The sequence below is a fragment of the Notolepis coatsorum genome (genome assembly GCF_963971535.1).
Source record: "Notolepis coatsorum genome assembly, chromosome: 13".
In the NCBI taxonomy this organism is placed as follows: domain Eukaryota; kingdom Metazoa; phylum Chordata; class Actinopteri; order Aulopiformes; family Paralepididae; genus Notolepis; species Notolepis coatsorum.
Window position 1 is genome coordinate 110,496,083 of NC_140177.1, and position 20,677 is coordinate 110,516,759.

Here is a 20,677-nt window from a genome sequence, read left to right on the forward strand (position 1 = left end):
TGTGTACCAGCGATAAATGACTGGTCACCCCAATATGCCAATCGCCTAGCCGATCTTCCATGGAGAACCGGCTTGCATAATGGTTCCCACACCATATCCGGACAGAGGAGAGCGGCCATCGGCCTATCAAGCCGTGGCACGCCCTCTCTCATACCTTTGACCAACCCCGACACCCGCGTAACTGGTACGTAGGCGGGGGTAAGTCCCATGATGTGAGACACCGCCTGACCCTGACGAACATAGGCCCCCATTGAGGGGAAAAATGGGTAGACAACGTCCACCCCTCTCACCGGGCGACGCTGCCAGAGATGACCTATGAGATCATCGGGGACAGGAGCAGGCAATGGCTGCGGCAGCGGCACGCCGTTTGCAGCGGCAGCTACCGCCATGAGCTCGGGAAACAAAGCCTGCAGTTCCCCCTGCTGACTTTCCTCCACCGAACCCGCATCCCTCACATACAGCAGGCTTCGACCCATTGAGGAGCCACAGTCTGATGTGGCTGATAGCAGGGCATCCTGCTGAAGAGGCCGAGGTGGTTCCTCGACATCCTCGAACAAGGCGTCCCAAGGAGCCATTTCTCCCCCCTCCGGTGTTTCCTGGATAGGAGGGATACTCGCCTCCACAGGACCTTCAAACAAGAATCCGTCCGACTCTTCCATGATATCCTCAGTTTCCATTGGACAAACAGAGCCCGACGCATCCTCGCTGGTCTCCAGCAATTCCCCAAACCCAGGCCGTTTGCGCCTGCATGCCACCATCTTGCGACGTGAACGGGCAGACGCGAAAAGTTTGCGTTGCAAATCCTCCGGACCCAAAAGAACCGACCGTTCAACAACGGACGATTCCCTGGAACCAGAGGAACCAGAGTCGGGATCATGCCATCGCCGGAGCGACGGCACCGAAGTCTCGGCTCCTCGGAGAGGCAAACTACCCATCGGCTGCCTCCTGGGCTGGGTCGGCAACCGCAAAAGTGGCAGCAGCCCCGCACCAGAACGCACGACGGAGGCGGGAATGGAGAACCGCTGGTGAAGAGTGGGTCTACTCTCCGAAGTAGACATTATGACTTAGCTTTTTCCTTTGAACAGTTATGAGAGAAGAAAAAACTAAGCACAATGTAAACACGTCACAACTCTTTTCAACTAACAACACGTCAAGTGGGGATCTACCGAGGCACTTCCTTGTGGTGAAAGCGAGAAGGAGGAGAGCAGGTGACCACACACCTGCTTATGAAGGTAAGCTAACGAGGGGTGTGGTCAGACGAATACTGGGATTAAAGGTACATTTGTGGAAATGTATTCAGTGCGCGTGCACGTGCGAGGACAGTGCGTGAGTGATGCCGAGCGGATCCACTAATGATACAGAACATCATAACAATAAGACAACAAGGCGAGACAAAAGTAAGGATAACAAATCAATTAAAACACATACAACTTGATTGACAATGGTTGGAGATCAATGTTTTACATTCTGGAACAGAGGGGAGAATCTCAAGCTTTAAGGACTGTTAGCAAAATGCAGATTTACCCTGTTCAGAGCAAACTCGAGGGACCTTAAGGACCAGCCAGTCACTAGAACGGGTTCCATAGGTTCCAAAATTCCATTCCAATAATGATGTAGTATAAGGACTGGGTAGCTTACCAATAAGGGCCGTACAAATTTACAATACCAGTATTTGTCGCGCCTCTCCATCATAGAGGACCAACCAACCTTCACCCATCACACAGTGATGAGTGTCGTATCTATCATTAGTGGTGAATCTGAGGGCAGAGTGGTATACAGAGTCCAAGATAGAGGCAGCACAAAGAAGAATGGAGAACTCCCCTGCCCTTATATATTAGTACCTATATAGTAACATATCACAGTGTGAATATCTCCAGACCACATCCTCACTCAACTCCAACCCATACATCTGACCAAAACAAACAATATAAACCAAGTGCAGGACCAAGAGGGAGACATTTTGCCTAGAGTCCGTCCCTGCCCCACAATGGTGGAATGAACTACCCACCCCAGATAGAACAGCCGAAACACGTCCAATCTTTCGCCGTCGACTAAAGACGCACTTCTTCAACCATTATCTGAATTTAAAAAAAATAATAATAATCTAACCCTAACTAACCGTACTGTCATGCACTTGTCCTAATAAACTAACCTACACTGTAGCACTCAACACTTTGATGAACATTGTTGCTCAGCTGATAGAGTTGTGCCCTTCCTGATGGCTTGTCGTACAGAACATGTAAGTCGCTTTGGATAAAAGCGTCAGCTAAATGACTAAATGTAAATGTAAATGTATTTGTCACGGCATACAAGTATACAGTGAAATGCAGGGGGTCTTGCCCACAACGATTGTGCATAATACAATAATAAGAATTAGGGATGCACCGAAAATTCGGCTACCGAAAATTATCGGCCGAAAAATGGTTAAAAAGGCTCTTTCGGCTTTCGGCCGAAAGGGTTTTAGCACCGAAAATATATGACCGAAAGTCAAATAACGTGTTGTTGTGATGACGTCATCAAAACGCGACTACAACAGACATACCGGTAGCATGCGCAACATGTAACGTGAGCAGCTTGGCAGCTCTTCCTGCATTCTACAGCCTGTGATAACTAACTCCTCTTGGGAGTAGGGATGCCCCCCGAAACCCGGTTCTAAACTAAATTAGAAAAAACCGGAGTATTGATCAGCTACGGAGCTAACAGTGTACCATCCATCTGCGACGCAACTGTGGCAGCAACAGTGGACACTGAGTAATGTTAACGTTATGACGAGTTCATACTACACTACACGTATGAACTCGACATAACGTTAACGTTACTCCGTTTAAATGAAGTGTTTAATTAGCAGCAATCTGTTGTTGAAAATGTATTATCGTTAAACCGGAAATGGAAATGCGAGGACAGGAAGTCGTCATCAATCGTTGTAGTCTTTTAGTCTTAACAGTCTGGAATTAATGTATGCATTCAAAAGTGCTGAATAAATGTTTTATGGGCCCATAATAGTGATTATTAATATTATTTAAGTTAAGTTTAGCCATAATCATGTCTTTTGCCATAATCAGGTAGCTAAAAAAAAATATATATATATATATATTTATATTAATCATTTTCGGCCTTTCGGCATTCGGTTTCGGCCAAGAATTTCCCATTTGGTGCATCCCTAATAAGAATATAATAAGAATCCAATAGAACGACATTGTGCAATAATACAAGTAATCAAAGTAGGGCATATCGGTATATGTACATGAGTTTTTACAGAGCATGGTAAAACATGCTAGATCCTGTGATAGTGCAATACACTGTTAGCTACGGATGAGGCACTGGGTCTTTATGTACACTGCTATACAATGCTATATTATACAATCTCAAGTTATACTATACTATTTTTAAAGTGACCTTTCCTTTTGTAAAGTGACCATAAGTGTGAGCGTGTGCAGCATGAGTGTGTGTGTGCTCATGTTAAAGTGGCTGCTAGTGTGTGAGCGTGTACAGTGTGTGTGTTGTGTGTGTGCTCATGTGTGCTTGTGTGTGGAGAGTTCAGTGTTCAAGGCTCTGATGGCCTGGGGGAAGAAGCTGAGCCGAATTCTCTCTGTCCTAGTTGCTGGTGTTCGCAGGCGTTTGCCTGACCGCAGCAGCTTGAACAGGCTGTTGTTGGGGTGGTGAGGGTCTTTCATTATTCTGCAGGCTCTGGATTTGCACCTCTTGTTATATAGGACCTGCAGGGGTGGTAGTGCAATACCCATAGTACGCTCGGCTGAGCGTACCACTCTCTGTAGGGCCTTCTTGTCCTGTGCCGTGCTGTTTCCAAACCAGGCAGTGATGTTTCCAGTCAAGATGCTCTCTATAGCTCCGGAGTAGAAGGACTGGAGTATCTTCCCCGATACTCTGAACTTCCTTAACTGTCTCAGGTGGTAGAGGCACTGCTTCGCCTTTTTTACGTGTGTTGTCCATGTCATATCCTCTGAGATGTGGACCCCCAGGTACTTGAAGCTGCTCACCCTGTCCACGGTAGCCCTGTTTATCCTCAGTGGTGTGTGTGTCCCCTGCTTTTTTCTCCTAAAATCCACGATCAGCTCCTTGGTTTTACCAATGTTCAGGAGCAGGCTGTTGTCCTGGCACCAGCGTTCCAGTACCTCAACCTCCTCCCGGTAGGCCTTCTCATCGTTGTCCGAGATCAGCCACACCACCACTGTGTCATCCGCAAACTTCACTATGGAGTTGGAGCTGAACTTGGCCACACAGTCATGTGTGTATAGTGAATACAGTAGGGGGCTCAGAACACAGCCCTGAGTGCCACAGAACACTAAACTCTCCACACACAAGCACACATGAGCACACACACGACACGCACGCTGTACACGCTCGCACACTAGCAGCCACTTTAACATGAGCAAGCACACACTCATGCTGCACACGCCCACACTTATGGCCACAAAGGAAAGGTCACTTTAAAAATAGTATAGCAACAGTAACAGTGTATTGCACTACCAAAGGACCTAGCATGTCCTCCATGCTCTGTAAATAACTTATGTACAAATACCGATATGCCCTACTATGTTACCTGTTTATTGCACAATGTGGTTTTATTGGATTCTATTATATGTTGTACTACTGTATTGCACATCGTTGCGGGCAAGACCACCCGCATTTCATTGTATACTTGTATGCCGTGACAAATAAAACTCTTGACTTGACTTAACTTGGGGGGACCCGATGCTCAGGGTGATGGTGTTGGAGGTCTGACCCCCCACCCTGACCGCCTGGGGCCTTTCACTCAGAAAGTCTAGTATCCAGGCGCTCAGAGCGGAGCTCAGACCCAGCTCGATCAGCTTGTCCACCAGTCTGGTGGGGACTATGGTGTTGAACGCTGAGCTGTAGTCAATGAATAACAGTCTCACATAGCCCAGGGCGGCTAGGTGGTGTAGTGGGCAAGGCACTCGCCACCAGTGTGGAGACGCTAGGATTCGCGTGTTCGAATCCAGCTCTCCACATTGTTTTCAGTTTAGCTGGTCGTCCGCAGTAATACACATTGGCCGTATTACGGGGAGGGAAACTGAAGGGTGGGGATCGGGCGTTGTGAACAAGCGACTCCTACAAGTCGGTTGGTGCGCCTGCGCAGTAGAATCAGGAAGTGTCGGGGGCAGCGTGAGCCTCCCACGCGTTACTCCTCGACACTGAGAGATCGAGCTGCGCAGGTGAAAAGATGCGACTGCTGTTACCTCAAGTACCGGAGGGGACTTGTGCTATGTATGACTTAGTCCACATTGCAGCCGGCTTGTGGGAGGCAAGAAACAGCGTTCGTGACAGGGGAGGGTTGAATTGGATGATACGAAATTGGGATGGGAGAAAATATAGAAAAATGGGAGAAAAAGTGGATAAAAAAAAAAAAACAGTCTCACATAGCCCCCCTTCTGGCGGTCTAGGTGAGAGAGGGTGCTGTGCAGTACTTGTTAGGAGTACTTATCACAGTATAGTTATGTGTACCTGTTAGGAGTACTTATCACAGTATAGTTATGGGTACCTGTTGGGAGTACTTATCATAGTATAGTTGTTGTGAAGGGCCAGATTAAACCGAATATATATATTTATTTATATATATATATTTAATTGTATTTGTATATTCTCTAATATTCCCTGATATCCCTTGTATATTCCTTGTACAATATGCATTGAATATCCAATCTAGCCTACTGAACATCCCATAATAGTCTCCATTCTACTATTGGTCGAGACCTTGGTGCCAGGCTGCCATACCCCCCCAGACCCAGTTCAAACGTACCGCTCAACATGTACGAACAAGTCCTAGTTCCGCGTAGGAATCTGGCTACCGCACCACTAATGGTACTATTTGTTCATAGTGCATATATATACTGCGCTACTAAAGTAGGACTTCCTTTTTAGTCCAGTTTCTTACCCTCCAATAGAGTGACAGACGTAAAGCCTCCCCGCGACGCCACGTGTGGGAGTAAGGCCAAGTTCGGCCTACCATCGGTATTGAGACATCGTGTATATTAATATTTGAATAGTCATATTTGGCACTATATCGTCGAGTTGGACGTAGTCTATTAAGCTAATAATAGTCTATTCATATGTAGTGCTTCGTGCGGTGAGAATACTATCGTAGTCAGTACCCCCATCGTTTCGGGTAGAACTGGCTGCTTATCCAGGGTGGCCGACCCCATGTGAGGCTGCACCCGAGGAGCCCCAGAGCCGACGAGCGAGTGGACCTGCATACCGGATTATTCTACCGACGAGAGCCCGCCTTCCCAGGCACGGATTATGCTTTGTATACAGTGATTATTCTATGGATAAAGACCAACACTGCCGTGTGTTGGAAAACCCCCCCCCGGAGAGGACGACAGGTGAGGAGACGCTCTACACGACGAGGTCGCTTCACGTCTCTCCATCGTGGACCGGAGGAAGCCGGCCCACAGAGAGTCCAACTGCTTTCATCTGTGGATCGAGGATCGCTGAGGCACCGAGCCGCACAACCGTGGGTTCTCCCAGGATACCCTCGGCCAGACGGATACAGCCAGACTCTACCCCCCCCCCCCCCTTCTCCAGTTGTCTTACAAGCGACCGGAATCCCCCCCTAGTGTATCCAGTTCTATAATCATTAAAGTATCATTGCTATTATTCCTTAAATATTCCAGGTTGTATATTTACCGCCTGCGCCACCAGAGATTGGACGTTCTCTATTGATATACCAACGAATACTCATTTGCCATAAAAGTGCATCCTATTTCAAATCATAAATGTAATTAAGTGATTGCTCTACATACCTTTTGCTATGTATTAATTATTATTAAACGCAGACTTTCGACTTGGTACATTTGTGTTGGATCGTTTCATCTACGTGGGAGTGTTTACCATAATTATTTATGCCTAGTACTGGGTGGCCAGAGTCTAAAGTACAAGAGGTAGTGGTAGTAAGTATCATATCTAACAATACAGTCAGGGAATTGTACCCCTCAGTTACAATTGGTCCTTCGAGCCGGATGGTAATTAGTGTAATATTAATATAGTGTTATTAATATTGAAATGGCCTATGATGAACACTCCACGAAACGACCCTCCTAACCAACGCCCGCAGCGCGAACGACGGCTCCCTCAGTACTTAGAGGCTTACGCTGTCAGTCAACAACCTAGTCTTCTACTAACAGTAAACGCGGTAAAACTAGAAAGTAAAAGTATGTCTAACCCCAACGCCCAGACTACCCCGACCATAGAGGCCCCTACGGGTTCTAATGTAACTGACTGAGTTCACGGTGGGGACCAGTGGGAACCAGACATGACTTCACACCCCGCCAGTACTGAAGAAGTAGTCCCCGATGAGTCCCGGGAGGAATACAACGCTACCGAGAGAGAACTCGGCACGGAAGAAGACGGGGAGAGCACCGTGGAGATAGAGCTCCAAGGCTCCGCAGGGAGTACCCCGAGGGAAGGCTCCCCTATACAACCGCCTTCTCCCAGCGAGGCAGAGAGGACCCTACAGCAGGCCTTCCTCATCAGCCTGAACGCCGCTGCTGAACGCGACCGACTGCAGATCCAGCAGCGGAGCGAAGAAGAGCATATACGTCTAGAAATAAGACGCATTCAGATGGAAGAGAATGTGGCCCGAGACCGAGCAGACAGCCAGCGAGCAGCTGCTGGTGCTCTACGGGACGCAGAGCGCGACAGACAGCAAGCGCAACTAATAGAACAGCTGATCAGACGGACAACACCCTCTCCCTCCGCCAGAGGCTCCAGGAACTCGTCTAGACACACCTCCAGGGCGGCATCCCCTAGCCGAGTAAACAACCCTGAACTTGACCAACAGACGAGGTCTATACCCCCCACAGACCACCTCCCCCCACCGGTCCAAGCGAGACCTAGCAACCGGGAAGGAGCAGCATATCCTGTGGAGAGGCTAAACCAGAGACTACAAGCACTGGATGACCTAACTGAAGACGAAGAGGAAGAGGAGGAGAACCACGCCCGACGACAGCACAGTACTCTACCGGACCAGGAGGTCCGGTACAGCCCAGGCTATACTCCCGCGGAGCTGCGCTACAGACCCCCGACTCTATACACGGGTGAGCACGACGCACGACCCGCACCGAGGAACAGCACCTGGACAAGCGGGCCATGGTACACTGCCGGTACCAGCCCATACCAAGGAGCGGGAGGAGACTCGCCTAGGAGGCCTCTCCCCCAACGCTCGCCGATGTATCCACAGTCAGCGTCATACATTGGCACGCCTATGGTACCCGACTTCACCCAAGAGAACCGGGCCCAGTATACAGAACTCCGCATGTGTCTGGAGACCATGTTGGTGGATGTATTGGATGAACGCCATAAATACGCCATCCTACTGAAGCACTTAAAGGTACCCTGCGCACATAATATAGCGCTCGCCTACGCGACTTCCACCACCCCATACACAGCAGCGCTGGTAGCATTGGACCAGAGGTATGGGCGCATATGGGATTACGTGATCCAGGAGATCCGACACATCGACCGCTTACCCCCAGCAATAGACAATCGAGCACTGGACGACCTGTCCATCAGAGTGCAGTCCCTGGTAGGGATGTTGGGAGCGCAGAGAGAGAAGGGGAGGCATGAACTTTACGCCAACTCAAATGTGGAAAGGATCTTGGAGAAGCTGCCGCCCGCTCGACAGGAGCGTTTTAGGCGGCAGAGAGACCACCGAGACCCGAATGGCCCCGAACCGAACCTCCTCGATCTAGCAGACTTCCTGGCGAGAGAAGTCAGCAGCCTACGGCTAGATACATTCGGACGGAGCACCCCTGGCTCCAGAGAAGGAACCAGACGACTAAATGATGGAAGAAGATCGGTGACTGTGATGCACCAATCGGAGTCAGTACCGAGCAGCAGGAGCCACAGTACCCCCTCCAGAACGGAGAAGTGGAAGATAGTGTGCCCCTACTGTGAGAAAGAACACTGGCTAGCGCAATGTGACTCCTTCCCCAAGCTGAACGCGGAGGAAGCAAGTCAATGGATAAAGTCCAACAAGCGCTGTTTTCGCTGTGCGCGCTCACACATGGCAGCCGAATGCCGCTTAAAGAAAAGGTGCACCAAGTGCAATGGAGCCCATCTGGACATACTTCACGACAGTAACAGACGGCGCCCTTCACCCGCACCATCCAGCAGCAAAGCGAGCGTCATGTACATCGATCCCGCCAGCAGCAGTGGAGCCCGAGTACTCCTAAAAGTAGTGCGTGTGACACTAAGCTACCAGAATAAAGTCCTGGACACTTACGCCGTCCTCGATGACGGGTCAGAGAAGACCCTTCTGCTCGCCTCCGCTGCGGCCCAGCTAGGGCTGCGGGGAAGCGAAACCCAAATGACAATTCGGACAATAAGACGAGATTTGAAGACGATAAAGGGCGAGAATGTCTCATTCTCTATCGCAGCAAGCGGCCAGCCTGAGCGACGGTACCAGATTACAGACGCTTTCACCAGCCAAGAAATAGGACTGTCGCGGTACACATACCCCGTCGCCAAGCTGATGGAGAAATATGCCCATCTGCGCAAGTTACCGATCCCGCTCATAGACAATGCTATGCCGACCCTGTTGATAGGCTCCGACCATGCAGACCTCATTGTCCCGATAGACCGGGTTCATACCGGACCCCGAGGCTGTCCTGCAGCAGTCGAGACCCGTTTGGGATGGACTCTCCAAGGCCCGCTCGCCAAATCTCTCAACCGAAGTACAGCCACTAGATGTCTCCACTCCCGAGTCACAGAGGGAGAAACCGCACTCCTGCAACACGTAGAGCGGCTATGGACCTTGGAACAAATGCCCTTTAAGAACGGAAAGAAAGACATTCGCTCTAAAGATGACATTTACGCCATTCACCTCCTCGAGACAGGGACCAAGAGAGTCCCGGTCAACGGCGTGTTGAGATACGCCACGCCACTCCTGCGGCGAGAAGGAATGCCTACTTTCCACGCCAAGACAGACGCCACAGAACGGTACCTGCTGAACACGGAGCGGCGCTTAGCCAAGAACCCCGCCCAAGAGAGTGTATACCGCGCTGAGATTGAGAAGCTCATCACAGCGGGACACGTCACAAAGATGGACATTAAAGAGGCTGACCAGACCACTGAATCGTGGTACGTGCCTCACCACAAGGTCCATCACAACGGTAAAGACCGCATAGTATTTAACTGCAGCTACCAGATCGGATCCCAAAATCTGAATAAAGAGTTACTGCCCGGTCCCACACTCGGCCCCTCCCTACTCGGCGTTCTACTCCGCTTCCGCCAGGAAAAGGTGGCCATCAGCGGGGACATTAAAGGAATGTTCCTGCAGGTGAGATTAGTAGAGGAGGACAAGCCCCTGTTACGGTTCCTATGGAGAGAGAAGCCAGGAGATGAGCACCCAGCCATCTACCAATGGGAAGTCCTCCCCTTCGGAACGACGTGCAGCCCCTGCTGTGCTACATTTGCACTACAGAAACATGTAGCAGAGGACCCAGCAGCGGACGAAGAGGTCCGACACAGCGTAAAGAACAGCTTCTACGTAGACAACTGTCTACAAAGCCTTTCAACCCAGGAAGAAGCCGAGGCTCTCCTGATTAAACTCTGCGCCTCATTGATCAAAGGCGGCTTTGATCTCAGGCAGTGGGCCAGCAGCGATCCGCAAGTACTGCGCAGCCTCTCCTCCGAGGACAAGGCAGCCAGCAGCGAGACCTGGATGGCTACCATCCCGGGAGAAGCCCAGGAGATGACCCTGGGATTGGTGTGGCGATTCAAAACAGATTCGCTTCACTACAGACACAAGCCCCTGACTACGGAGCAGGGAAGGCCGGCGGCGGCGCCGACCACCAGACGGAGTGTGTACACAACACTCGCCCGACAATATGACCCGCTAGGATGTATTCTACCGTACACCACCAGGGCAAAAATGATTGTACGAGCATTGTGGGACAAGGACCAGGGCTGGGACGACCCCATTCCCGCACACCTTGCATCCACCTGGAGAGAGTGGGAGATGGAGCTCCACTCACTCCCAGGTGTTAATATGCGCCGAAGCTACTTCCCACCCACGGTGAGGCCAGAGACATGTAAAATGGACTTACACGTCTTCAGTGACGCCTCAGAGGTCGCATACGGATCAGTAGCCTACTTGCGGGCCCAAGAAGAGGGGGGAGAGATCTACACAGCATTTGTCCTCGCCCGCTCGAGAATAGCCCCACGCAAGCAACAATCTATCCCACGTCTAGAGCTCTGCGCAGCCCTAGCCGGAGCGCACCTAGCCACGCTCATCCAACGTGAGCTCACCATACCGGTGTCTAGAACAATCCTGTGGTCAGATTCCACGACAGTACTCGCCTGGATCAAATCGGACTCATGCAAGTACAAAGTCTTCGTGGGAGTCAGAGTCACCGAGATTCAAGACTTAACCGAAGAGTTAACCGGAGAAACAGAGTGGCGCTACGTTGATACAAAACAGAACCCAGCTGACGTCATCACCCGGGGAATGCCCCTAGATGACCTCACCCGTCGCAATGTCTACAGTGACGGCCCAGCATTCCTAAAGCTCCCGGAAGGAGAGTGGCCCACGCCTATCCCGAGGGAAGCAAGTCAAGAGGAGGCTGAGAATAAGAAACCTATGTTCTGTGGATTGAGCACTGTTATCTCCGCAGACCCCAACATAGATGATTGCACTACCATAGAGAGTGCACAACAAAGGACATTCCTACTGCACTACCTACCGTCTCTACAGACCCGCCAGAAGTGGGTAAAGGAGAGAGACAATTTGACAGAAGGAACAGTCGTCATGATTATTGATCAATCACTGCCCAGAGCTATGTGGCCGGCCGGCCGCGTAAGCAAAGTGATCACCGGTGCCGACGGCAAGGTCCGAGCAGCTGAAGTGCTTGTCCAGGGTCGCACTTACACCCGTCCCGTGGCGAGGCTCATAGAACTGCCCCGACTCCCAGACACAATCGATGATGACCATGACCCTATAACCCTATGACTTTGTGAAGTTGACTGACCCCTACAGCAAACCCTTATGTGTAAATAGACAACGCGATTAATCTGTCTCTGCTTAACTGATTAGGTCTGGGACCAATCAGGGGGTGGCTGTTGTGAAGGGCCAGATTAAACCGAATATATATATTTATTTATATATATATATTTAATTGTATTTGTATATTCTCTAATATTCCCTGATATCCCTTGTATATTCCTTGTACAATATGCATTGAATATCCAATCTAGCCTACTGAACATCCCATAATAGTCTCCATTCTACTATTGGTCGAGACCTTGGTGCCAGGCTGCCATACCCCCCCAGACCCAGTTCAAACGTACCGCTCAACATGTACGAACAAGTCCTAGTTCCGCGTAGGAATCTGGCTACCGCACCACTAATGGTACTATTTGTTCATAGTGCGTATATATACTGCGCTACTAAAGTAGGACTTCCTTTTTAGTCCAGTTTCTTACCCTCCAATAGAGTGACAGACGTAAAGCATCCCCGCGACGCCACGTGTGGGAGTAAGGCCAAGTTCGGCCTACCATCGGTATTGAGACATCGTGTATATTAATATTTGAATAGTCATATTTGGCACTATATCGTCGAGTTGGACGTAGTCTATTAAGCTAATAATAGTCTATTCATATGTAGTGCTTCGTGCGGTGAGAATACTATCGTAGTCAGTACCCCCATCGTTTCGGGTAGAACTGGCTGCTTATCCAGGGTGGCCGACCCCATGTGAGGCTGCACCCGAGGAGCCCCAGAGCCGACGAGCGAGTGGACCTGCATACCGGATTATTCTACCGACGACAGCCCGCCTTCCCAGGCACGGATTATGCTTTGTATACAGTGATTATTCTATGGATAAAGACCAACACTGCCGTGTGTTGGAAAACCCCCCCCCGGAGAGGACGACAGGTGAGGAGACGCTCTACACGACGAGGTCGCTTCACGTCTCTCCATCGTGGACCGGAGGAAGCCGGCCCACAGAGAGTCCAACTGCTTTCATCTGTGGATCGAGGATCGCTGAGGCACCGAGCCGCACAACCGTGGGTTCTCCCAGGATACCCTCGGCCAGACGGATACAGCCAGACTCTACCCCCCCCCCCCTTCTCCAGTTGTCTTACAAGCGACCGGAATCCCCCCCTAGTGGATCCAGTTCTATAATCATTAAAGTATCATTGCTATTATTCCTTAAATATTCCAGGTTGTATATTTACCGCCTGCGCCACCAGAGATTGGACGTTCTCTATTGATATACCAACGAATACTCATTTGCCATAAAAGTGCATCCTATTTCAAATCATAAATGTAATTAAGTGATTGCTCTACATACCTTTTGCTATGTATTAATTATTATTAAACGCAGACTTTCGACTTGGTACATTTGTGTTGGATCGTTTCATCTACGTGGGAGTGTTTACCATAATTATTTATGCCTAGTACTGGGTGGCCAGAGTCTAAAGTACAAGAGGTAGTGGTAGTAAGTATCATATCTAACAATACAGTCAGGGAATTGTACCCCTCAGTTACAATAGTTATGGGTACCTGTTGGGAGTACTTATCACAGTACTAGAGTTATGTGTACCTGGAGTTATGGGTACCTGTTGGGAGTACTTATCACAGTACTAGAGTTATGGGTACCTGTTGGGAGTACTTATCACAGTACTAGAGTTATGTGTACCTGTTGGGAGTACTTATCACAGTACTAGAGTTATGTGTACCTGTTGGGAGTACTTGTCACAGTACTAGAGTTATGGGTACCTGTTGGGAGTACTTGTCACAGTATAGTTATGGGTACCTGTTGGGAGTACTTATCACAGTACTAGAGTTATGGGTACCTGTTGGGAGTACTTATCACAGTACTAGAGTTATGTGTACCTGTTGGGAGTACTTATCACAGTACTAGAGTTATGTGTACCTGTTGGGAGTACTTATCACAGTACTAGAGTTATGTGTACCTGTTGGGAGTACTTGTCACAGTACTAGAGTTATGTGTACCTGTTGGGAGTACTTGTCACAGTATAGTTATGGGTACCTGTTGGGAGTACTTATCATAGTACTAGAGTTATGGGTACCTGTTGGGAGTACTTATCATAGTACTAGAGTTATGGGTACCTGTTGGGAGTACTTGTCACAGTTGATGAACTCCTTGTCATGGGGGTCCTGCAGCTTGTTGGTCTTGATGTACTGCCACAGGGCCTGGATGATGCAGGAGCGGGTCTGTGTGTGAATGCCCAACAGACGGGCCAGTCGGGGGTCCAGCTTGAATTGGGGCGGCTGGAGAGAGGAGAGGAGAGGAGAGGAGAGGAGAGGAGAGGAGAGGAGAGGAGAGGAGAGGAGAGGAGAGGAAATAGTAAATGGCTGCATTTATATAGCACTTTTATCTAAAGCGCTTTACAATTTGTTCCTCACATGTTACCCATTCACTCACACATTCACACACCGATGGCGGAGGCAACCATGCAAGGCAACCTCATCGGGAGCAATTAGGGGTTAAGTGTCTTGCTCAAGGACACTTCGACATGCTGCCCGGGAGGAGCGGGAATCGAACCGGGAACCTCCGGATTACCAGACGACTGCTCTACCTCCCGAGCCACTGTCGCCCCAGAAGATGAGAAGAGAGGAGAGAAGAAGAGAGGATAAGAGGAGGAGAGGAGAGAAGAGAGGAGATAAGAGGGGAGGACAGGAGAGGAGATGAGGTGAAGAGGAGATGAGAGAAGAGAATATGAGAACGGAGATGAGATGAGAGGAGAGGTGAGGGAATGGGAGGAAAGGAGGAAAAAAGAAAAGGATGATGAGGAGAAGAGCAATGGAGAACTCCAGGTTTGTCAGGATGAGTGCTTCTGGAAGGAGAACTCCTGGGCCCCGGGTTCAACTAAGTCGATCAAGATGTCATTATCCAGATTCAGTTAACCCGATGTTTGAAGCCGGGATTTTCCTGTTCCTCGAAGGTGGATTCAGTCTCGTTAACTCAAGCCAGACTTGAGACCCAGGATAAGTGCGCATGCCCGCCTCAGCCGAGAAGGCAGCAAGTGTCGAGAGCAGAGATCCTGATTCTCTAGCGGCATTGATTGATTAATTGATTTAAAACTTTAGTAACATATTGCAGTACGGCTCAATCGCCTCGCCGACAAGTTAAATGCGTTATCTATAGGCTAATTTTAAGTCCCTCATTACCTCAATCAATCAGATTATATTTCTTTAAACTTGCCTGCTGGATTGAATAATCAAATGAGATCTTGCTAGCGAAAATAATTAGTTGAACTGTTATACAGAATAACGATACGGCTCTCTTCCCATTGATTGATGTATGGTCGATCTTTTACTTATCTCCTCTGTGGTCTAACGGGTTCTTCTTTTGACTTTCACGCAGACGACCGGGGTTCGAAACCCGGTCTTTTCCTTCTTTTTGCGATGTAGGAATAATTCAATTTGGTGCACGTTGAGAGCTATATAAAGAATGACATCCTCAATGCATGTAGATTTATAATATTTTAACTTACAACTAGGCTACTTTGGCGTATAATCATTAATATTATATTCCAAAAAATTATATTGGAAACACGGGGATTCGAACACCGGTCGCTGGGTTGGCAGGATTGAGCACTACCGCTGCGCCACTGTGCCAGATGGGATAAATTCATTGTTTATACATTAATGAACGAGAGACCCGTGTTTAGAATATTCTTTATTTTGAATGAAGTTTTCTCTCTTTATCCTCATTCATTAATGTGACGTCAACGGCTCATTCAATTTCTCAAATCCGTCAAACAGCGCATCTCATCAGACATCTTAATCCCAGTTACAATTAAAATAACCACATAATGTGTACATCGCACCGAGCGAGCGCCACGGTATATATAACGTGCATTATTTAGGACAAAGTGAATTTAGTATCAGCATTTTGGGTCTATTTTACATTTCAAAAGCCCCCTCTGGAAGAATGGAGCACAAAAACGTAATTCAGAATGGTATAAAGCAGATCCTAGACTGTGGGAATAATTTCAGGAAACGCGCTGTCACTTTCTTTGCGGGGGCGTGGCTGTGCTTCATCCGGCTAACTTGAACTTAAACCCTGCTTTCGACCAGGCTCAAACTTTTGGATCTGTTGTCATGGTGATTTGGACAATCCAGGTACGGGGAGCCGGAAAGTCCGGCTTAAGTCAGACTTAACCGAAAGTTATCCGGCTAACTCAGTTATCCAGGTACGGGGAACGGGGCCCAGGTTTGTCAGGAGTGCTTCTGGAAATGTAATGTTCTAAACTCCTGATGTGTTTGTAACTCTTAACCAGGGTGTTCTGAGGTGTAGGTTCTGATGTGTAGGCTCTGAGGTGTAATAATAATTAGGGATGTCCGATATTATCGGCCGATATTGGCATAAAAATATGATATCGAAAAATATTGGTATTGGTTTTAAAATTATTATTATTTATTTTTTTTACATTTATTTAACCTTTATTTACCCAGGCAAGCAAGTACGAACAAATTATTATTTTATTTATTGTCAAAGTATGCATAATGTTGTGTTAATTACACGAAAAGAGATATGTAATGTTAATTACCTGAAATTATTCTGTTTTTTGGGGGGGGGGGGAACCCTGCATATATCGGTATCGGTTGATATCGGTATCGGAAATTAAGAGTTGGACAATATCGGTATATCGGTATCGGTAAAAAAGCCAATATCGAACATCCCTAAAATAATAATAACTTCGTTTTATATAGCGCCTTTCTGAAGACCCAAGGTCACTTTACATAGGGGGAGAAAATAACAAAAGTAACAAACATAGTGGACAAACAACATACAAAGTGAGAAATTAGGGGTTAAAGGCCAAGTTGAAGAGGTGGGTTTTGAGGAGTTTTTTTAATGAGTCCAGAGTTGTGGCGTTGTGGAGTTCTGCGGGGAGGGAGTTCCAAAGGGTGGGAGGTGCCACACTGAAAGCTCTGACCCCAAAGGTCTGCAGTCTGGTTCGGGGAATGGAGAGCTGACCAGTGTCTGTGGATCGCAGGGACCGTGACTAAGTGTAGGGGTGTAGGAGGTCAGTGAGGTACTGAGGTGCCAGAGCGTGGAGGGATTTGTAAGTGAGCAGTAGTCAGGGATGTGATTGCGCCTTAACACATTGACCGTCAAAAACGGCTTACGACGTGTTTGCTGGCCATGCGAATTCTGCCAAACCACGCTGTACGACGTTATTGAGATCATATTTAATTTTTTCGCCATGGCATTCATAATTCCGCCACCCAGCCTCTGGTGATACAGTGACCCTGCACAACAGTGCAACGCCTCAATACCACCGCCTGGTGGATGATCGGGCGAGTTACAACCGGAAGTGGATCTGGTGATCTCGGTGCATCTGGGAAATCCGTCCGGCAGTCACATATCGTTGCGGGACTACAGACACACACTGGCGTGCATATGGATCGCTGCCATAACTCAATAATCTATATGATTTGGGTGTTTATTGCGCCATACAAACCGGAAATGGATCTAGTAGATCGACGTCAAATAAGTGGGATCTTTTTCCTCCAGTCTCATCGGCGAACGGTAAGAGGACAGTAACGTTACTTTCAGCTTGATTGTTTATTCTTTTCACTGCAAACCGCTCTGATCAATATATCACCCATACTACATAAAGCATTTACTGACGATCACGGAATTATAAATGACCCCCCCCCCCCCTTTCATCCGCGCATGATGAATCAAAATGTATAGGATCATGTACAGTTGAATTTTTTAATATAGCGTGTATCGGCAAGAAACGGCAGTTGATAATCTATATATGCGTGTATGCCTATAACTCACGTTCTATGAATTACTGCAGAAAACGATAAAAACATACTTATATTCTAGAAGGTATTTTTGGAAGAATCTATGAATGAAAAAGTATAACGTTCCTACATCCTGAACGATAGATAATCGATGTTGAATGGGCCATAGTAATGTCAATTTAGCAATACAATTTAAAAATGTATAGCCCTGCAAAGAAGGTGAACATCTCCATAGGCTTAGACTGGTGGCAGTGAGCCTACATTGATGGATAGAAGCGTGGCAGGGAATGCGTTAAGAAAAAAAACTGAACATTTTCTAAACAATCTTTTTTTAAATTTTTATAAACACTCCATTTGAATGAATGAACACATTTTATTTGTATAGATTGAACTGTTCACAGGGAAGAGGAAGGTGGGAGAGGAAAGGGACAAAGAAAATGAATCAAATATCTCAGTGTCCCCCTAAAAAATGTAAAGGGGGTCATCTTGACCCCTCCCAAGTCATCCTGGCTCAAACACTAATGTTAGGACCGTATCTTTTCTTCTTTGCAACCAGATTGTGCAACACCTGTAACCGCTTCCTCTGGAAGTCTTGCCTACTGCGAAGGGCTGCAGTTGGACTAATGGACTTACTTTTCTTTAGCTCTCAGGTCGATTTTGAGAATGAAGGTGGTGACATTTCTCCATCTCAGCGTCTTGGTTATGTCTAGGTTGGCTTCTGTAAAGTTTGTGGAAAAAAAGTCTGCACACCGTCTATAGTGTTCCCAAGTACATTAAAACTTGGGAACACTATAGACGGTGTGCAGACTTTTTTTCCACAAACATTATAGATCTATTTTGAGTCTAGCACCCGTGACTACATTTGGGATGTGCGTGAGTCTTCTCTAATAGGTTGGCTTCTGTACCTCATGCTTGAGAGTTTGATGTTTCTACAGAGCTTCACATTAACGTAAGGTTATGTATATAACCAAGTTCTATGAATTATGGTGACGCTCAGCATCATTCTGCACGCACTACACTCCGTGCACGAGCACTGAATAAAAAATTCCACAATGTACCTTTACATCCCAACATTCGCCTGGCCACACGCCTATCCGCTTACCTTCATATTAAGCAGGTGTGTGGTCACCTACTCGCCTCCTTCCCAAACTTTCACCACAAGGCGAGATCAAGGGCCACAGCGGCGTCCTGATGCTGAGCGTCACCATAATTCATAGAACTTGGTTATATACATAACCTTACGTTCTATTTCATTATGGCTGCCGCTCAGCATCATTCTGCACAAGAGGAGCTGAGCGGGAGCCAAAGCTCGACAAATGTACCCCGCTGAGGCCCCCCACAACCATCAGACCGGGGAGGACCGAGCCCCCCGACCCTCCCTAATGGAGGATACCCTCCCTATTGGAGGACGGGAGGGAGACGGATCCGACCGTGCGAAGAGGAACTCAAGCAACTCAACGCACAGGGTGAGCAGACCGTGGCTTGACCCCACGACTACGCACACGCACAACCCGCATGCCACCAGGGAACGAACAGAAGGAACAACCCTCGTTACTGCCCCCAGAATCACGGGGTCAAGAGCAAACTCAACCCTGTGGCAAGGCCGTAGCAGCGGAGCGTGAAGGAAGACCCAGACCCACTGAAGGGACTGGATCCCCTGGAAAAAGGGGGCCCGGAGAGGTCAATGACGCCAGGCATCAAGACCCCACCAGGCGGTCACTTAGTGACACCGCCCCCCACATCGCCAGCGTATTCAGATAGAGCCCCTCCAAGAGCGGGCCCTTACCCCCCAATAGTACACTGCCTGGCACACTGACCCTGCAAAACAGGCAGTCAGCATGGCCGTAAAGCATTCAAAAGGTTAACCAACGGAAGCAGGCAGCGCACCGGGGAAACCAGGCAACAGGCTGTAGACCCGAGCCTGGAGCACTGCGGACGAGACAGGCGCCAAAGGGGTCAACTGAAAACAGCCTCCCCGGCGGAAGGGGCGTATGCTGGCGTTGAGCACCATGACAAAGCCTCCATCAAACCCCCCCCCCCCCCCCCCCCCCCCCCCCCAGAGGGGTCGAGGCAGAGAAGGCTGACACGATTGGCAGACGTCATGAACGTGCAGGGGCACACTCAACCGGGTAACCCGGGAGTTGACTCTGCTCCAACACACCAGGGAATCAACCACCCTCTCGGTACACAGACGGTGGTTGTTCCTATAACCCCTCAAGAAAAATACTCCACACCTGCGGGTATACACCAGCTATACCGCAGTACAAGTGTTTCAGTTTTCAAAAAAGGGTTATTCCAGGCCTACGGGTCGACGAAACATTACTTCGGACCGGGCCCGGCGGCTCGGGAAGCACACAGGGTTACCAGAGGAGGTCCAAAAGACCACCCCAACAGCCCCCTCTTCGCCACGCGTGAGAGAGGAGCGAAAATAATGGAGAACCAGCCCTAAGCTCACTGCACTTGGTATTCCCAGGCGGTCTCCCATCCAAGTACTAACCAGGACCGAACCTGCTTAGCTTCCGAGATCGGGCGTGTTCAGGTTGGTATGGCCGTAAACCATTACGATAGTGCAGAGTACAACATGTACCCAACAAAGGGTCTCCATAACGCCTAACCCTGTGACACCCGGGCCGACCCGGCATTTTTCCCCCCGAAAAAAGCACAAGTCCCTCAGGGTACCAGAACAGCAGATCTGCATCCCCGGTGGACAACGGGTTAACTGACCTGGACCAGCGCGACCAGAACCAGTCCCGTGCCCTAACCACGCCGACATGCCCACTCCAGAAGAGGGGGTAGGTATGCGTGTCGATCTAAAACATGAAAAGAGGGCGCCACCCATACGCTCCCATTTGTACCACGCTCAGTGGCCCACCCCAAGGGCGTGAGACCCTCTACCTATGTTCTGATCTATTC

The 20,677-nt window shown here is 48.8% G+C and overlaps 1 protein-coding gene across 4 annotated transcripts in view; it reads right to left on the reverse strand.

Moving 5' to 3' along the window:
- The window catches only part of LOC311239536 (SWI/SNF-related matrix-associated actin-dependent regulator of chromatin subfamily D member 3-like), a 208,108-nt gene that overhangs the window by 54,483 nt on the left and 132,948 nt on the right, over nucleotides 1-20,677 (reverse strand). For all 4 annotated transcript variants that reach the window (XM_084327858.1, XM_084327859.1, XM_084327860.1 and 1 more), the window contains one exon: nucleotides 14,111-14,272. In XM_084327858.1, coding sequence (XP_084183984.1) covers nucleotides 14,111-14,272 — 162 coding nt within the window. The remainder of the gene's footprint in view (nucleotides 1-14,110; nucleotides 14,273-20,677) is intronic.